This window comes from Abramis brama (genome assembly GCF_963993115.1).
Source record: "Abramis brama genome assembly, chromosome: 13".
Classification (NCBI taxonomy): domain Eukaryota; kingdom Metazoa; phylum Chordata; class Actinopteri; order Cypriniformes; family Leuciscidae; genus Abramis; species Abramis brama.
In genome coordinates, this window is record NC_139975.1 from 26,353,028 (window position 1) to 26,373,195 (window position 20,168).

General features: G+C 36.5%; 1 protein-coding gene across 1 annotated transcript in view; it reads right to left on the minus strand.

The window, feature by feature from the left end:
- The window catches only part of aff2 (AF4/FMR2 family, member 2), a 233,243-nt gene that overhangs the window by 166,269 nt on the left and 46,806 nt on the right, over positions 1 to 20,168 (minus strand). Inside the window, exon 2 of the mRNA XM_084133214.1 lies at positions 11,040 to 11,160. Coding sequence (XP_083989340.1) covers positions 11,040 to 11,160 — 121 coding nt within the window. The remainder of the gene's footprint in view (positions 1 to 11,039; positions 11,161 to 20,168) is intronic.

Here is a 20,168-nt window from a genome sequence, read left to right on the forward strand (position 1 = left end):
CTGAAATTTTCTTCTAGAATGATTATTTTTATCAAGCTTGTATATTCATGTTCAGTTATTTCACTTTAATGGCAATGATAATTATCTATTAATTGTCATTAAAGTGAAATTACTGAACTTAAATATACGAGCTTGATAAAAAATCATTTTAGAAGAAAATTTCAGATGGCACTTAGAGGCTTTTGCATCTGAAGTCTTCATAAGACTAACAGGTCTTTGAGGGTCATAATTCTAGCTGATAGACAGGTGTTCAAATACTTATTTGCAGCTGTATCATACAAATAAATAGTTAAAAAATCATATATTGTGATTTCTGGATTTTTAATTTTTTTTAGATTATGTCTCTCACAGTGGACATGCACCTACGATGACAATTTCAGACCCCTCCATGATTTCCAAGTGGGAGAACTTGCAAAATAGCAGGGTGTTCAAATACAAATTTTCCTCACTGTATATATATATATATATATATATATATATATATATATATATATATATATATATATGTCATGCTCGCTTTAATTGGCCACACCTCTACACTTATATTAACCTCTACAATCATATGTTCGACAGAGAATTATACAATGTACTGTATACAAGATGTATACAATCAAGCTCTGCCATACGCTTTATTTGTAGTTGTTGCTGCTGAATATCCAGTTTCATTTAGAAATACATCACATTATAAATAAAATGTTTGACGCTGACTTCAACGTCAATAAAGGTTGTTGCATCCTCTAACATGAATCATCCATAAGGACACAAGCATTAAAAGTAGACATAATTGTCGATGACGAAGTTCATAGTGTTTTTGTACTGCATTCATTCCTTAATTAGGAACAGAAAAAAACACTGTCGCTAAGTGAACCTGGTGGCAAAAACAAGGCAACCATAACAACAATTCCCACAGAGTAGAGCTAAATACACACTCGAGCACAACAACTTCAAGTCACTCCCGAGACCAAGCATTAGACTGACTTTATTAAATTCAGTCGTACTATCCTTTCTACGCAATGCAGAACTAACCGCAAAAACAACATGGTAGGCAAAAAGGAACAAGGTATTGTGCTAGCATGCACAGCTAGGCGTCTTTTCGCTCACTTAGTGCGTTTGACTCAGCAAGTTGTTTGAGGTAGAGGGTAATTTGGGAATATTTACCTTGGGGCTAGAAAAAAAAGAAAGAAAGAGAAAAGTCTCTCTGTGACTGGGACGGTAGAAAACTCTTGGAGCAGCTCCAGAGGTCTGACCTTGGCTGGCTGAAAGCTTTTAAAAACAGCCTTGCACAGAGAAAGCATGTCCAACAGGAGTGAAAGGCCACGAAGGGACACTGGGGGGGGGGGGGGGGGGGGGGGGGGGGGGGTTGATGTGGGAAACAAGCAGAAGGGGCGGCGAGGGCACTCGAGCTACGGCGCTAGCACCACTGGAACTGCTTTGAAGGTGCCAAGCGATCTGGGAACCAGTAAATTAGTCCCAAATAGCTGTTAACGGCACAGTTCCATTAAACAGGATTTAGGGGGATTAGCTAATAGCAGCCTTAGATGAGTGTTTGGGGGGGTGGAGGGCGTCAAAGACTGGTTGGCGAGGGAATAAAAAACGAAGCGCTCATGTCCTAGCTCTCATGAAGAGGAAGGTATAGTGACTTATGACAGGGAGAAAGCCTGTTAAAGGGATATTCACCCAAAATTAGCCCATGATTTACTCACCCTCAAGTCATCCTAGGTGTATATGACATTATTCTTTCAGACGAAAACAATCCGAGTTATATTAAAACATGTCCTGGCTCTTCCAAGCTTTATAATGGCAGTGAATAGCCGTTTATGTTATGTTTAGTCCATAAAAGTGCATCCATCCATGATAAAAGTGCTGCACACGGCTCTGAGGGGTTAATAAAGACCTTCTGAAAGGAAGCGATGCGTTTGTGTAAGAAAAATATCCATATTTAAAACTTTATCGACTAAAATAACTAGCTTCCGGCAGACGGCCTACACAAGTCGACTTACGCCAAAAGAGTAACGCTTGAAGATGTATGACGCAGGATGTAGGAGTAGCGTAAGCTTTGACGCCTCTACCGGTTCAAACAAACAGGGCTGGGCAACAAACTCAAGCTTCTCCCACATTTCTCATTGAAAATTCTCGTTTTAGACTTCTAATTCGTGACTGGTGTTTTATATTGCTCTATCCTCTGCGCATCCGCGTTCATCAATGCGTCATGCGTCGGTTCAAGTGTTACTCTGCACCGTAAATCGATGCGTACGGCCGTCTGCCGGAAGCTAGTTATTTTAGTCGATAAAGTTTTAAATATGGATATTTTTTCAAAACAGAAAGAACCATTCACTGCCATTCTAAAGCTTGGAAGAGCCAGGACATTTTTTAATACAACTCTGATTGTATTTGCCCGAAAGAAGATTGTCATATACACCTAGGATGGCTTGAGTAAATCATGGGCTAATTTTCATTTTTGGGTAAACTATCCCTTTAAATATTAAGCGCAATTACGGCTATTTATCGTTTCCGAGCGAACTGTTTAACTTTCGCTCCCATTTTGGGGGCGTATTCATATTTACGTAGCACTTTTCTTGTTAATCTTTCAGCGTCTTCTGTGGCAGCTTGCTCTCACAGTGCTCCTGTCTGGATCCTTCATTGTGCTCTGCTTCAGCGCCCGCTTTGAGCTCCAAATCCCTCTCACATTTGACAGGACACAGTGAGACGAGTTCAATGCACAGAACATCATTCAGGAGAGTGATGCAACCGCACAGCTGCAGCGAGGAATGCTGGGACAGCACATTCCTGTGGGCCAGAAACAATTACATTCTCTATGCAAACTCACTCAGAAATTGTTTGAGCCTCCATTTCACATCATCAAGAGAGACATTTTTTTTTTTTCCAGTACAGTGTACATGTCCAGTGTCTCTACACACTTAAGCCATAATTAAACAGTCTAGTTTTTTTATTTTTTTATTTTTTCGTATTCACATATTCATATTTCTTTTGCAAAGACTTTTAACAAACTGGAGGCAAGGTGATTTTTAAAATAATTTTTAATTGAGTGTGTCTTTCAATTTTATACAATTCTCACTAAATGTTCTAATTCCAAGTCATTGCAATATGTTATTGTACATTTTCTCTCACCACGCATTCAGTAAATTCCAAAATAACAGTGATGTTATTAACTAAATTTAAAACTATTAAAAAATAATTTTCTTTAATTAAAAATAAACCTGACAAAATAAATAAATAAAAGAAAACGGAATAATGAAAATAAATAAATAAATAAATAAATAATGAAATAATGAAATAATGAAAAAAAAAATGTAAACCTTAAACACATATGAAAAATGTTGCCTTGGAAACTAAAATTACCAATAAAAAGTAAAAAAGTACTGCAATTACTAAAACTGAAATAAAAATAAATTAAAGCTAAATACAAATATTTAATAACAATGACAATTACAACAATAATAATACAAATAATCATATTAATAATAATAATCAAAAGCACATACCATTACTAAATACTAAAATTAAAATGAAAAGTGAAAATATGAATAATTATATATATATATTTAAAAAAAAAAAAAAAACCAAGAAAAAAAAACTTATTTTTATAGACATTAAAACATTTTTGTTAAGTTAGCATGGTGACATTTACAATAGGGTTCCATTGGTTATCATTGTGGGCAGTAAGTTGGTTACAGTATTTATTAATCTTTGCTCATATTAACTAATAAAAAGTTCATGTTAGCTCAGATGCGTTACATCATATTAACAGATACAACCTTTGATTGTAAAAATGCATTGTAAATGTTGAATTTAACATTAACAAATATTAATAAAATGCTGTAATGTTTATTCTTAGTTCATGTTAACTAATGTAGTTAGTGGTGTTAAAAAATGGAACCTTATTGTAAAGTATTACCATTAACACAGATAGCAATTAATGCACACTATTTTTCATAATGCATTCTGGGAATTTCAAAGGAATGAACAGTTCAGTGCACCGGACAGCCCTAGAAACGGCACACTCCTTGTCCAGTGCACTTGTGGATTGAGACCAAGCGGGGGATTCAGTAAGAATGAATTGTGCCCATTCATTGCACTGTTAATTTGCATGTGCATGTCTGTGTTGTCTTTTTGTGCCTGATTCACTAAAGAAATTACACAAATCGGGTAAAGCCGCACACACACCCACAAAATTAGTGCCGAATGCAATTTTCACTGCGCAATTCCCTATCTTGCAGTGCTAGATTACAAAGGATGCGGCAGAGCACACAAACCAGCACCACTGAGATCCACCTGAATCAGCTCTTTAGAATGCTGAAAGTGTACACACTACACCTCACGTCTGGATATATGCCCGTTTATAACATTTTCCTCCATCATTTGATGAATAACTGCCATGATCAATACAAAACATAAACAAACATCTCTTTTCAATTAAATTCATTTCACCCCCTGCTTTCCTAACACCGCAACATTAATTGCACCAAGCAAATAGCTCTGTGTTTTTATGAGTAAATCTATAATAAGTCTAATTTACACAAAGGGAGGTAAGTTTGAGCTGACAAGAATGACAATGATTTACTCAAGACTCAAGGCGGGTTCTCAAAGCTCAACTGTGATGTTTTTGCAGTGCAATGCCACAAACAAGTGCTCTTGGTTTAATCTGAGTTTTGTTTTCTAAACCATTTTTCCCCTTATTTCGCTTTATAGGACAACTGTGAACTGAGTGACAGGAAAGTAGATTTAAAGGTAGGGTGGGCAATTTCGGAGAGGCTAGCAATAGCAAGCTAGCTTTGAAAGCATAAGATCCCACCCTCCCTTAGAGTGTCTCCAAAGCCACACCTCCTTCAAAACACATGAACACACACAGCCAGAGCAGAATCTGCAAAGCGTCATGAGACACGAAGTTAAATTACCTCATGTCTCAACATTACAATAATAATGAATGTAAACAACTCACAGAGCTTTAGTTGTACCACCTGACTGCTGCAGATTCGTTTCAGCGTTGATTGTGCTGACATAGGAATGCATAAATCCGAGTCTGAGGTCGTGAACAGCTCCGGGTAGAACGTCACGGGTTGCCATCTTGTAATTACGCAGCATTAGCTCGCTGTTTTGGTTCAGGAAGAACTGTAAGGTGGCGGCTGCTGTTTGTTTGCGATGCTCAGTGACTGACGTCTGTCTACAACTCTTCATAGTCTCACGGAACACCCCGATGAAGTGTGATGTCTGCGCGAGCAGAGTGCGTGAAGGTTTGCAAATACATGTTGACAGAACATGTTGATCAGTGCATTCAGACCAAATGCAATGATTGGACAAACATATTTTCGGTCCTGAGACTTCCACAGGAAATATACTGTATTACATGTTTTAATATTTAGACCACTTTTTAATTATTGATTCCTATCAGGATGTGAAGAAGGTTTCAACCAGTTTGACAAAAAGTGATATGTATAAAAAATACATATATACATACATATACATACATATACATATATATATACCTACAGTGCATTCAAATGTACCATTTAAATTGGCCAAAACTAACTTTTTGGGGCCACTGTAGTTTCTTAGACAAATAACAAAAAGATTATGTAACAGAGATATTGAATTTATGACCGATGGCTTTTATAAAGTTTTTCTTCCTGAGCGACTTTAGTCTGAAAACGTTCACCTTGTAGTCAACCACCGTCCTTACTTTCAGTGAGTTTTTCATTATCACAAACACCTTGCACTTGCTCTCCGGGGATTCAGTCTTGGCAACCTGTAAAGCTGCTTTGGGACCATTTTTATTATTACAAATGCTATATAAATAAAGCGACAGAACCAACAAATTTACCCTTCACCTGATGTCACTCTGGAAGTATTTCAGAGACCAGTGATTCTCACATTAAAACTCTGAGTAAAAGCTACGCTCGCAGCTTCAACTTGACATCAGCAGAGACACAATTTTAGCTTTATATATGTGAGGCTGAAGTGGAGAGCTCTGATGTTGAGGCAACTAATTTCAGAGGAAGAGGAAGAGGTCTGGGCCCAGATGAAGATAAATGGCATGTGTAGAGCTGATTAGAGAAAGAGAGAGAGAGAGAGAGAGAGAGAGAGAGAGAGAGAGCGAGCGAGCAAATGCAGATATAAAGTTAAGGAGAAAAAAAAAGCGAAACCAAAAAGAGGGGGAGGGAGAGTGCCTTGTCTTAGGAGGACTGTAATTATCCCTCAAAAAAGAAGGCAACACTACATGTTTCTACGACTGTTGCTCTGTGGGAAGTAACAGAAAAATTCTTCCACAAAAAGGCATTCCTTGCTTCAAAGCTCCAGTTTACAGATGCCATTATGTTTGAAGACAATTTATGAGGGAATTAACTCTTCTAGTAAACTAAACTCTGATGTTCACGATGGTAAATCAAGCTCATGAATCATTTTACATATCTGTACCAATTATCACAAATACTTTGACAGAACTAAAATATACAAGCTGACATATGCTTTATTCCACTCCAAACTATCTTGATCAAGCTAAAATAACCCTCAATCAAAGTTTTTGCATTCCTTATGTGAAAAACATCAAATATCATGGTAATTTAAAGGCCCACTGAAGTGCCTTGGAACGCGCAGCTTTGTATGATGAGTAGACGTAATTTCCACTGAAACAGGAAGCTAAGGCGGGGCATATCGAATGGCTCCTCCCCCTTTTCAAATAGCCAATAGCGTTTAGTTTACCTCAAAGACTGCAAGTCGTACTTGACAACACCATGGAAGCGAATCTGAGCGCTGATGACACATTTGATTCTAGAGAGCATTTGATTGGACAGAAGATGTGATGAGAAGCTGAAGTCCGCGGTGATGTCATAAAAATCTGTGATCCCCTTTAACGGAAGCGAGACTCTCATAAATGCGAATTTTGCTTATTCATAACCTTAAAGGCCCGTTCACACCAAGGACGGTAACTATAAAGATAACGATAAAGATATAGTTCTAAAAATCTTTCTCAATATTAAAGAATAGCAGAGTTCACACCACAGCTATAACGATAACAGCACACAGAAACGATATCGTTGGAATCACTTTCAGTACGATTTTATCCAGCTGATGAACAATAAAAACATTGACAGCCAATCAGAATCCATCCTGCTGTAAAGAGCTCGAGCATTTAAAGCGGCAGACAAGCATGCACTTATAATAAACAGAACGATATCATCTGCTGGTGTGGACGCTAATATAGTTATCATTATAGTTAACTTTATAGTTAGCGTTCTTGGTGTGAAGGGGCCTTAAGGCTAATATAATCATACTAAAAGCTAAAAAACTTACATTTTGATTTCAGGGGGCTTTTAACTGCCAAACTCTCAATGGCAGTGTCACTGTTACTAGAGGTCCTTGCCATTTAAAGAAAATCCCTGTCCTGGATCAAAACCAATGCCATTAAATGTAGTCATAACCTGTCCCTCAACTCATGCCATCATAACTGTTTACATGACAGTATCGCAGAAACGACACAGATGGAACAATTTAGGCACGAGTAAGCGGCGAGTCACTTTCCAGTTGTAATGGCGCATAGGGGTGAGAGGCAGTTCTTCACCTACAGAGGCACAGGGGGAGATTGATCCCATTCTCTGGCCCCCAAGGACCTCAGGACCGGCGTAATGACAGTGCTTCACTCTCCCTGAGATGGTCTGTCTCGGCCCTTGCTAACAGCTGGCTAAGGAAACAGATAAGCTACCTGAGGCTGGAAGGGGCGACCTTGACACTTATTGACGCAATAAAAGTGATGTTCTCGAGTAGTGACATACAAAAGTGCTAGGTGTTTTATTCTGCTACTGTAGATGTTCAATGGCTCTTAAAGTCAACATGAAGTCAACACTGACCTTATTTACTTCTTTAATACATTTCCCAGGTCATTCTGTCCGCAGTTCTTCAGCGCGTGTTATTTCAAAGAGATTTTTTTTTTTCTCCATAATGTAACTCTCAGGCTACGTCTACATTAATCCGGATACATTGGAAAACGGTGTTTTTGCTTCAAAACACTCCATCCACACTAGCGTTTTCAAGCGTTTTCCAAAAGTTTCATATCCACGCTGAAATGTCGGAAAACGCCAAATTAACCTTATTGTGCATGTGAAAAACCTCTCCAAAATATCTCTCCATTCACTGATTTGCACTCATTCACCATTATATGTTTGGTTTAAATGCAACTGCTCTCATGTCTTGCCGCAGGACAGCAATTACGAGTACATTTTATGTCATCTTTGCAGGACTGCGTTATAAAGAGTGTACAAAAGCCGCGTTTCCACCGCAGGATCTTTGCCAAGGAACTAGGGACTTTGGGGTGGTACTCGGTGTGTTTCCACCGCAGAACCAGGGTCTAAATGAAGTTCCGGGTTAAAATTCCCCCCTCAGAAAGTCCCTGCTTCAAGAACTTTCAGGGGTGGGACTTGGGCAATGAACATGCTGATTGGTTGAGTTCATGCCGCATTTTGATTGGTTGATCATTTAACCTTGCTGTCTATCTGCAGTCTATCCAAAAAAGGGGTCAAATCACATTACATTCTAACATTGCAACATTACAATCTAAAAACAAAATAATGCTTTTTAAAGAAGTAGTTAAATTTACTAAACTTAAAATAAAAAAAATAAAAATAAAAACAAAGCTAATATCATAAAAATACACATGTAGGTTTGAAATTCTCTAGCACATTTATGTTCACCAACAACAACAAATATTCAACAACAAATATTTTAGCTAAATATATTTAGAATTTAGTGCTAATGTATATTTTAGTCAGAATAATTGCGCTCCGTCTGTTCGGCGCGCATGCACGCGGCGGCGCTCGTTCACGGAAGTTTAGCTTGCAGAAAGCTCACCCACTCATGACAGCAAACTGGAAATATTGACTTTCTAACATTTACAGATGGAGAATATGTCCGTGAAATGTAAGTTATGCACTGAGGAAATTAATGGATGTCACTTCAGCTTATGGCTAAATATTATTAGAGGTATATTTGTTTCCACCAATCGCTGCACAAGTGAAGTTTACGTATGATGACGAAAGCACGTTAGTGCGAGCCCTCCGGGAACCCATAGAGAATGCATTGCAGTGCCTGCAGTTCGAAAAAAAAAATCTTTGAATGCAAGTCTATGGGAACACTCTGGGCGATTTTCGGCCATAGTGAAATCGCCCAAAAAGAGGCGGTACTCCACAGAACGTGACTTGGCACTGATTGGACTATATCCAGAGTGACTGCTATCGTAACTCTGTGGTTGAATGAGATTGTGATTGAAAAAGTCCCTGACACACTTTGGTGGTGCGTCGCCCGATCGCCCTAATGAAGAAACCGCCGCTGGTTGCGGTGTTATTCGATTCAATGATGGAATTTAAAAAATAGGACCGATGACGAAGTTCAGGCTTCATAAAGCTTACATTCATAGGATGAAATCCAGCGTGAACTGGAACACTTTTCAAACAAAAACGTATTAGTGTGGACAAGGCCTCAAAAACAAATTTTCCTTTCGCCACACTTGCAGGAAATGTAAGCCAATAGCCAAAAAGCTGTTTAAGCTAGAGATGCGCGGATGGGCTATTATTTCATCCGCAACCGCATAACAAAACTCATCATCCGTCCGCCATCCATCCGCACCACGTTTTTGACCACTTTTCAAAACCGCACCCGCCCGCCATCCGCTGATTGCTGTATACATAATAATTTTCATTTGATTGGTTCAACCGCCCGCCACCCGCCCGAATTGAATTAAAATATTATTTTTCGTCACGTCATCCGCCCGATCCGCGGTTTATCCGCGGAGTCCGCGGCTGTAACCGCCAACCGCGAATCTCTAGTTTAAGCATTGGTATTTACAGTAGATAGACCCTTTATAAAATCTTAGTAACAGCTGCAATAGTTATGCAGTTATGTTAATGTAATAAAGGTTATGGCAATGATAACAAATTAAGCTATATTTGAAAAAGTTAAATTGCCAATTGAATATGCTGAGATGCTCTTTGAAGGTAAACATGACCTTTAACCTCCACGTCCGGGTCACCATTTTGGTTCTCAGCAGGCAGAAGCTTAAATAATGCCTGGACAAAAATTTCACCCTTTCCTTAATTAACTGCAAATTCACATTCAGTTCAGGCTCCATTTGGGGTATGCAATGCCAAGATTTTACAATCCAAGTACCAGTGGACAAAACCAATCCCTACCTTGTTGAATATTCAGTTTTACTTGTAATATGCAGTTATTTCCTACAGTTTTTTTTTTTTTTTTTTAGGCGGGGTTCATTGCTAAATGACAAGAAAGTGCATAAAATAACTGAATAAATAATACTTATGTAAATAATATTTAAATAATATGTATTCAAACATTTTATATATTCATTTAAACATGTCTCAACTCAACGTAAAAATATGTTAACAAACATTTTCTCAGTAATTCGATGACAAGATAAACTGGTAATATGAACATATTATGAAAGTAAAATGGGTAACAGACACCAAATCATGTTGACTTTAAAAGTAGCACAAACATTTTTCAAACGCTTTTTCAAATGTTTTTGATATAACTCACCTTTAACATCCTAACTTTAATCCTAAAAGGAATATTTAAATGAAGCATCTAAAGGGGAAAAAAAAGTTGCATAACCCTGATCATAAGCGTTCCTTCAAACCAATTCCAGCTGAACCTGAGGGGAAAGCAGGAGTTGTGTAAATATTAAGAGCACCTCAGCATCCTTTAGCCCTGTGTATGTGTGTGTGTTTGACCTGGTAAACCCTACATTTTTGGTAAACCCTACAAAAAGTTGACAATATCTGCAGTCCTTGTGGGGACATGTCTTGGTCCCCATGAAGAAAACAGCTTATAAATCATCCTAAGTGATGTTGTTTGAAAATGTAAAAATGCAAAAGTTTTCTGTAATGGGTAGGTTTAGGGTTCGGGGATAGAATATACAGTTTGTACAGTATAAAAATCATTACGTCTATGGAAAGTCCCCATAAAACGTGAAAACACAACATGTGTGTGTGTGTGGGCTCTGACTGGGCCTTTACCTTGTACGGCTCACCAAACAGATTAAATCCGGTGGAGAACAAGTCTTCATCCTGCTGCACTTCCTGCGTCCTTCGCTCCCACTCCTTCTTCTTCAGCGCCGAGCGGTCCTGCTCGTAATGACTGCGGGAAACGGGAGAGAAAGAACGATAGAGAGTAAGAGCGTGATTCGAGTTGGCATGCGAGAAATCGACGGCGAAAAAACCCTGCCCGTAAGAGATTCAAGGGAAGCCCTTATCTGTCTAATAGGCCCGAGCTGACACTAAGCAGATGAGGAGAGCGTGGCGGAGGAGATAAAGTAACTGGATTGGTGCGCGGATGCTTTGCAGGAACAGACAGGAGACTGCCAGGAAGAGGCAGCTCTGTTTGAAATGCTGGAAGAAGGGCTGGAGCCTCGGGGAGCGTTTATTTAGATTCGAAGGACCTCATATGGCAATCAGTGTGGGGGATTGTTACAGGAAATTCAAGCTTGTTTTAAACAAAGGCAGATGTCATACTGTGGAGTAAATGATTTCACAAATGAAAAAAAACAAGCGTCTCCCTCTGAGGGATTCCGTCAGCCTCGTGTTTTTCTTTACATTCATTAAAATGAAGACTTCATCTGAGCGGTTTCTAGCACACCTCTCTCTCCCAGGCCTTGTTTGAGTTATTTAACGTCCAGATGACTTGCAGTTTAAGAAACTTCATGTATTAGCAATGAAAACAAGCAGGAGGGTGCTAAGCTGAGAGAGTGTGATGGTGGCGGTGACTGGTTGGCCCTGAGGCCGGTGTTAAAGGCTGACAGTGTCTGATTAGGGCCCGTAGACTCGGTTCCTTCCATTATCATTATGTAGAATGGCCCCGAGTTAACGCAGAACTCCCTCGGGAACAGACACGCTCCACGGCCGCTAGCTGTAGCATTAGCATCGGTCCCTGAGGGGGAACAACGGCGTGACACAAACGGTGAATTTTCACTCAGTGGCCCCCTTGTTATGTTGTGACATATATGAGTAGCCTATGTGTTAGAGCTTGCCTGTTCATTTGTTCTCTCACTCACTCACTGAAGGCTTTATGACACGCTTCAAAAGATATGTTATTCCTTTAAAAAATTCATTAGCAAGCTAACAATATGCAATCAAATTTAGAGTGAAGGATCTAAAACGTTGGAAGGTAATTGTGACTGATTCTTGCTGTTATGTTGTTACTTGCTGTATTTTTAAGTGATCAAAAAAAAAAAATGCAATAAAATTAGAAGAAAATTGGCCAAATAGTTTGTGATTACATACCAATATGTCAATATTATTTTATTATTATTATTATTATTATTATTATTATTATTATTATTATTATTATCATCAAAATTATTATTATTATTATTATTATTATCAAAATTATTATTATTATTATTATTATTATTATTATTATTATTATCAAAATTATTATTATTATTATCAAAATTATCAAATAGATTAAATAAAAAAGAAACAATTTGGCAAAATAGTTTATGATTATATATCAATATGGCTACATTATTATTATTATTATTATTATTATTATTATTATTATTATTATTATTATTATTATTATTATTATTAAATTAATTAAATACAATAATAAACAGTTTGGCCAAATAGTTTATGAATATATATCAATATGACTACATCATCGTTATTATTATTATTATTATTATTATTATTATTATTATTATTATTATTATTATTATTATTATTAAATTAATTAAATAAAATAATAAACAGTTTGGCCAAATAGTTTATGAATATATATCAATATGACTACATCATCATCATTATTATTATTATTATTATTATTATTATTATTATTATTATTATTATTATTCAGTAGATTAAATAAAATAAGAAACAATTTGGCCAAATAGTTTATGATTATATATTAATATGGCATTATTATTATTATCATTATTATTATTATTATTATTATTATTATTATTATTATTATTATTAAAAATTGATGAAATAAAATAAGAAACAATTTGGCCAAATAGTTTATTATTTTCAAAATTACTACAGTATATTATTATTATTATTATTAATAAACAAAATAAGAAACAATTTGGTCGAACATTTTGTGATTATATATCACTATAATAATCATAATCATAATAATAATAATAATAATAATAACTAAATAAATAAAACTAGCAACAATTTGGCCAAAAATATATAATTAGATATTAATATGATTGTAAGAAAAAAAATAGTTCTATTGATATAAAAATAAATAAAAAATAAAATAAAATAAATTATGTTACTAGTAAAAATGCAGTAACTTAGTTTACCAATGTAATCCAAAAAAAAAAAAAAAAAAAGAAATGAAGGAAATTGTTAATATTTTCATTAATTATCCATATTAATTTATTATGAGTAATAACGATAATTGTAGTAATTATGGTAATTTGGTTACGGTTAACATTTCAAATTGGCTCCTCAAGGCTATGCAACAAAAAATTGCTAGTCTAACCCATGACTTTCTATTTTCCAATTTAAACATGACTATTATTTTGACTTTTTTTGCTGACAGAATCATGGCTTTCATCTAATGTCAACATTGCCAAAACCCAAGATACCTCAAACACATATTTCCTCAGCCCGTGCTAATAGGACACTTTCCCAGAGCAACAGACAGTGGTCCAGCTCTTGGAGGTGATGGATAGCAGAGCGAGCCGGAGAACTGGAGAACTGGAGAACTGGAGAACTGGAGATCTGGAACCGGTCCGTCTCCAGTCATCCTGAGGCTTACGCCACAGCATTTAATCCATCACTAAATTATTCCAGAAGGCGGGAGATATTACGGTGTGAGAAAAACGAAGCCTGGTCTAAGGGTGACAGGTGCTTCTTCTGAGGGGTCGAGGAAAAAATAAGTGACAAAGAAAAGTGGGAATAAATACAACGACGAGGGATTGACGGTGCTTCCCAGGCCTTAATGACAGCAAGATGTCAGTTATCTTTATGTCAGCGCGCAGGGCACACTTGACACGGACACCTGACAGGACGATAAATCAAATTTACAGCTGTCAGTGGCAGAGCCCTGCAGACACTTGGGTCCCTTGACACTGCATTACTCTTCAAATGCAGAGCGCTGAGTTGGCCAGTCAGAGGTTGCTATAGACCATTAAGAAACTAAAGAAGAACGTAGAGGTGCAAATAACCACTAGTTATGCCTGCTGCAGTGCAAGACAAGTTAACAGTGTGAAGACAATGTGATATACAGGCATACTGTATGTGTGAGCGTGTTTGCTTGCTATTGAAACCTGCAGATATTATGGTATTAAGGTATTCATAAATTCTTTAAAAAATTACTAAATGTTTTATTGTTGCTGTCAAAGTTAACATCTGTACTCAATGCACTTTAACATTTACATTCTCTAAATAATATTACTATTTTATAATACCAGAAAATTTGGAACAGCATCGCCCACCTTTTCAGAGGAGTTAGTTCTGGAATTTTTTCTTTATTCCTCCCATAGGGATTTCAAAAAAGTCTTCGTTAAAGCGCTATAAGCCATGATCCATGCAAGCCAACCAGAATCATAACATTGCAAACATTGATTTGAAGCAAAAAAGAATGTGAAAATCAGACAAGAAAACAAAGCTAAAAGACTGGATACTTGATGGCTTTAGTGATAGAAAGAACTACAATCTCATGAAGCATTGCAAAAAATTACATATGTACATATATATATATTTTTTTATTATTATTTATTTATTTTTTTCATTTTATATTCATTCGTTAAAGTTTTAGCAATTTTGTTGTTTTTATTTTTTTTCAATATTTCTATATAGAATTTCTATAGTTTTTATTAAGTTTTTATATAATCATTTATATATATATATATATATATATATATTGTATATATGATTGGATACGTTAATAAAAAAATATTACTTATAAAATAAATGTTAACTGAAATAAAATGTTTATATATATATATATGTATATATATATTGTTTAAATATAAAAACAATGTATGTAATCAATATATATAAACAATATGTATAATCTCGATATATTTCATTTAACGATTATATAAAAATTGTATAAAAACTATAGAAATTCTATATAGAAATATTGAAATAAAAACAACAAAATTGCTAAAACTTTAACGAATGAATTTAAAATGAAAATAAAATAAAACATTTAAAAAATAATACTAATTTTATTAAAAAAAGTAGCTATAATAATATCTCTATGATACTAAACTAACACTGACAAGAATCTCACAGCAAGCGCAAAGCAAACCCTGGCAACCTCTCAAAAACTCTGAGCATCGTGACACTGAGTCTCGCACTGTTTCATCTCCTCTTTCATAATGTTTGTTTTCCTTGATTTTTTTTTGTACAGTCAATAATTTTCTCTTCCCATGTTTCTGAGAAGGTGCTGCTGCCCACATTCCTTCCTTCCTTCCTTCCTTCCTTCCTTCCTTCCTTCCTTCCTTCCTTCCTTCCTTCCTTCCTTCCTTCCTTCCTTCCTTCCTTCCTTCCTTCCTTCCTTCCTTCCTTCCTTCCTTCCTTCCTTCCTTCCTTTCCTTCCTTCCTTCCTTCCTTCCTTCCTTCCTTCCACTGAGAAAATGCCATTAATATATTCAAACTTCACATGAACACACATCACCAAAATTTCTTCAGGCCATATATTCAGTGTTGACAACACGCTGAATGTTAAACAGCAGTGTCTGGGCGGTTTATTACAGTCATGTTGTTGGTGGCATGATTATGTTCTGGAACATGTGGCATTGGCAGTTTTCCCCTTCCATTCTTCCCGTACTCCACCTCTCCTCTGCCTCTTCCTAACACCACTGCATGAGGGGGGAAATGAACAGCGATATCCATGGAAAAGCCAATGAATTTAATCTTAGCTGAGCTTTGCTGCATTTGAAAGATAACCAAATAGAGCGCCTGCATGGCTCTCCCTCCTCTCTCTCTCCCCCCGGTGAATAAAAAAAAGCCTCCCATAGAGAAATAATGTAATAAACAGCCAACGAGTGCCACTGTTATTAGAACGAAGCCGCCGCCACAACAGTGGGTCTGATTTCTGATTTAAAGCGGCAATTATTAATTTGAAGCACAGGCTAATTAAAACTACAGCTAAGCGTTTAGCCTCTTGTTACAATTATTTTGGAGGATTGTAATTATATGGAGCTGCTTATCTCACACATTAAGGCATTGACAGAAGAGGTGGAGATCTCCTCTCATTTATTCCTGATTTATCGGCGTTGGGATGAGATTGATGCGAGAAAGATAGCAGTCGTTCATCAGGAGGATGCTGGGGTTTGTCTGGAGGGTCTAGTCTGAGGGAAAACCCTGCTCAGATTGGGAATACTCCTTTTTTTCCCACTTTTTCCTTCTCTGCTTTTTTAGTGACAGTTAACTATCACATGGATCTTGTGAATACTGTAAGAATACTGTAAACAAAACATACATTGCTTTACAATTAAATGAGTGATCAATGGACACAATAAACCAGTAACACTTTACAATCATTAGTTAACGTTAATGTATTAACTAACATGAACTAACAATGAGCAATACATTTGTTACTGTATTTATTAATCTTTGTTAATGTTAGTTAATAAAAATAGAGATGTTCATTGTTTGTTCATGTTAGTTCAGAGTGCATTAACTTATGTTAACAAATACAACTTTTGATTTTAATAACGTATTAGTAAATGTTGAAATTAACTGCTGTAGAAGTGGTTCATTCTTAGTTCATGTTAACTAATGTATTAACTAATGTTAACTAATGAAACCATATTGTAAAGTGTTTCCAAAAAAACTAATGATGAGACTGTAATAATTAAAGTAAATTAAACAGAGCATACAGTAAATTAACAAATTTATTTATTGTGAATTGCTTTCTTTCTGAAAATATTCAGTATAAAAACCAAACATTACCATTCAAAAGTTTGTGGTCATTAAGATATAAATAAGATACTATATATATATATACATTCTTGAGTCTCTTATGCTCACCAAAGCTGCATTTATTTGATCAAAAAGCAATAATGTGAAATATGAAACTGTTTTCTATTTTACTATATTTTAAAATGTAATTTATTCCTGTGAAGAAAAGCTGTTTCAGCATCATTACTCCAGTCTTCAGTGTCACATGATCCTTCAGAAATCAGTCTAATATGAAGATTTAAACATTTTCTTAATAAACCGTGATACATTTTTTCCAGGATACTTTGATAAACAGAAAGCTGTTCATCAGTACACTCAGAAACAGCATTCATTTGAAATATAAATAGTCACTTTTGATCAATCTAATGCGTCCTTGCTGAATAAAAGTATTCATTTTATGAAAAAAAAAAAAAAAACACCTTTTACAGTATATATACACATTAATAAAATTACACATTGAAATATAAATGTTCTTTTGACTGACATTTGACCTGGATCTTTCTCTGCAGTTGTGAGTCTCCCCACATTGACATACATACTATTCTTGCTAAACTGCAGTGGCTCTTCAGGATTCTTTGATGTAGGCTATAGAAAGTTCAAAAGAACACCATGTATTTGGCATTGAGACCTTTTCTAGCATTATAAATGTCTTTAGTGGCAATTTTGATCTATTTAATCCATCTTTGCTGAAATTTTTTTACTGTACTAAAGCATGACAAGGTTACACTATATTTTAAGGTGTCAGTAGCCTACTTAAATGTATAATTACACTGTAACAGGGTAATAATAATTAGGATTGGATGAGGGTTTGGTTTAGAGTTAGTTGCATGTAATTACGCACAATTTATAGTTATTACTATATTAACTACATGTAACATAGTGGTGTCAACAATAATCGATTCGGCGATGCATCGCAATGCGGGGCATGCACGATTCAGCATCGATGCGGCAAAGTGCCATAATCGATTATGTCACTGTTTTAGGGGTGTAACGGTACGCGTATTCGTATTAAACCGTTCGGTACAAGGCACGCATTTTCAAACCGAACGGTTATTTCAAATGTAAGCGCGTCGCGAGCGCGCTCATAATGTAGACGCTGGCGCGACCACAACATCAAATGGCAAACGCAATGTAAGCGGAACGAAACTGAGCTACTCGTGACGGACTGTTTATCAGTTTGGACCAAAGCAGCGCGAGCCGATCTTATACTACACAGCGCTAAGAGATCCAGTAAAGAAAGCATTTGAACTCGCCACTAATGTAATAACATCGCTGCGAGATCTAGTGAGAAACATTCACATTTCTCCGTTATTAACGGATCAAACAGCGCTGACGTGGAAACCAGGAAGAAACATTGTGACATGAATGAACTATCCGGTGTCCACAGATCTGCAATATTCACCATGGATTTACTGTAGTAACACTAACTGCAACTTTGGAAGTTTGGCAGGAATAGTAGGCTCTATAATGCTTTCAAGTAACGTTATGTCGGATTTATTTCGACATTATGAATAACATTGCTGCCCTCAAATGTTAATCTGAACTAAAATAAACATTTGTTTATAAGCACAAAATATTACATTTAATGTTTTCCAAGGAGCTGTTTTGTTTTATATGCTCCTAAGAAGAGTCAATTATAGCTCCATCATTGCTCAAAGAAAAAAAAATGAATACTTTATGATGTTAGTTTTAATAAAAAAAAAAAAATCAAGGAAATTTCTCTGGCATTTCTTTCTTTTTGCTGTATCGAAAACGTACCGAACCGTGACACAAGTGTATCGTATTGAACCGAACCGTGAATTTTGTGAACCGTTACACCCCTACACTGTTTATTTTCTGGCCTTGAGTTGGACAATAAAGTTGAAATTTAATTTCAAATGGTTCTCAAGCAGAGAGAAGAGAAACATTTCTCATTCAAAGCACTGAAAGCAGTGATTTATGTTTTCTTTTTCAGGTTTGAAAATGCCATATCCAATACCCTGTACCATTCAATTTTATTTTATTTAATGACATTTATGTCAAAGATACAGGAGAGTGATAATACACACGTAGCAGCCAATAAAATCTTTTGTTCAATATCTGACTGCTTGTATTGCCTCATGACTGATGAAAAATTTGCCTTGTTGTGTGCAGTAGAATTTTGATGCATCGCAATGCATCGTAGAATCGAATTGTATCAAATCGTTACCTGGTGAATCGTAATCGAATCGAATTGTGAGGGCAGTGCCAATGCACACCCCTAATGTAACAATGTGTAAAATAAAGTGTTGCCCATAAAAATACCCATGATTTAGGAAATCAAGTTCAAATACTCGTTTCTCCGAAAAGCAATGCTACAGCCAGTTATTCTACTTAAAAATGTGTGTTCCATGTCGAAATGTCTGATTTTGTTTTGGTCTGTGATCCCGCCCACTACCAGTTTACCCAATTGCCAGTTAGTGGAAAACGAAGTGAGCAAACGAACTAGGTCATGAATTGCTGATTCTACACGACATAAAAAGCCTCAGCAATGAAACATTGCAAACGTATATTTTATCTGATCAACTTACAGTGTAAGGCGTGTCGCTTTCCATTGTCAAATGCGATCATTCCTGTTGTCCTGACTCTGGCAACCCGCATGAGCGTCGAGTGTGAGGAAGATAGGGTGGGGGAAACAACTTTTTCCAATATTTTGAACGTGGACTGCAGAACCCATTTCAACTGCTATAGCCATCAATATTACATACTGCACCTTTAAAGGTGCTCTAGGTAACTTTTTAACCTTAACTGAACAGCTTTGGAGTCAGTGGAATGGTTATATTACTTATTTCGAGTTGAATGGTGGTGGTTTCGCACCCCCCTGGTGCCCGAGAGCGGAAAAAACTCACTTGCAACTTTGGGCCGGCGGGTCGGCGTCAGGAAGTATCGCGTGATATCAGGTCTCGCGATGTAACGAATTGCTTGACGGCACTGCACACGTACACGCCCCCATTCAAGCACCGGCTAGCTATAAGCAAAGGGCAACGATAGATTGAGTTATGGCTGAGGCTGTAAAAAAGATGCAGAAAGCTAGGAAATCTTTGTCGGAGGACCAATGAAAGAGGAAACGGGAGACTGACCGAGCAAGTCAGACTCGAGTAAATATCGGACCGGCTTTTTCAGAATGGTGAGAACTGAGAGAAACAGAAGCCTGCAAAACGGATGCTGACCTGGCTGCTGTTGCACTTGTAAGTATCT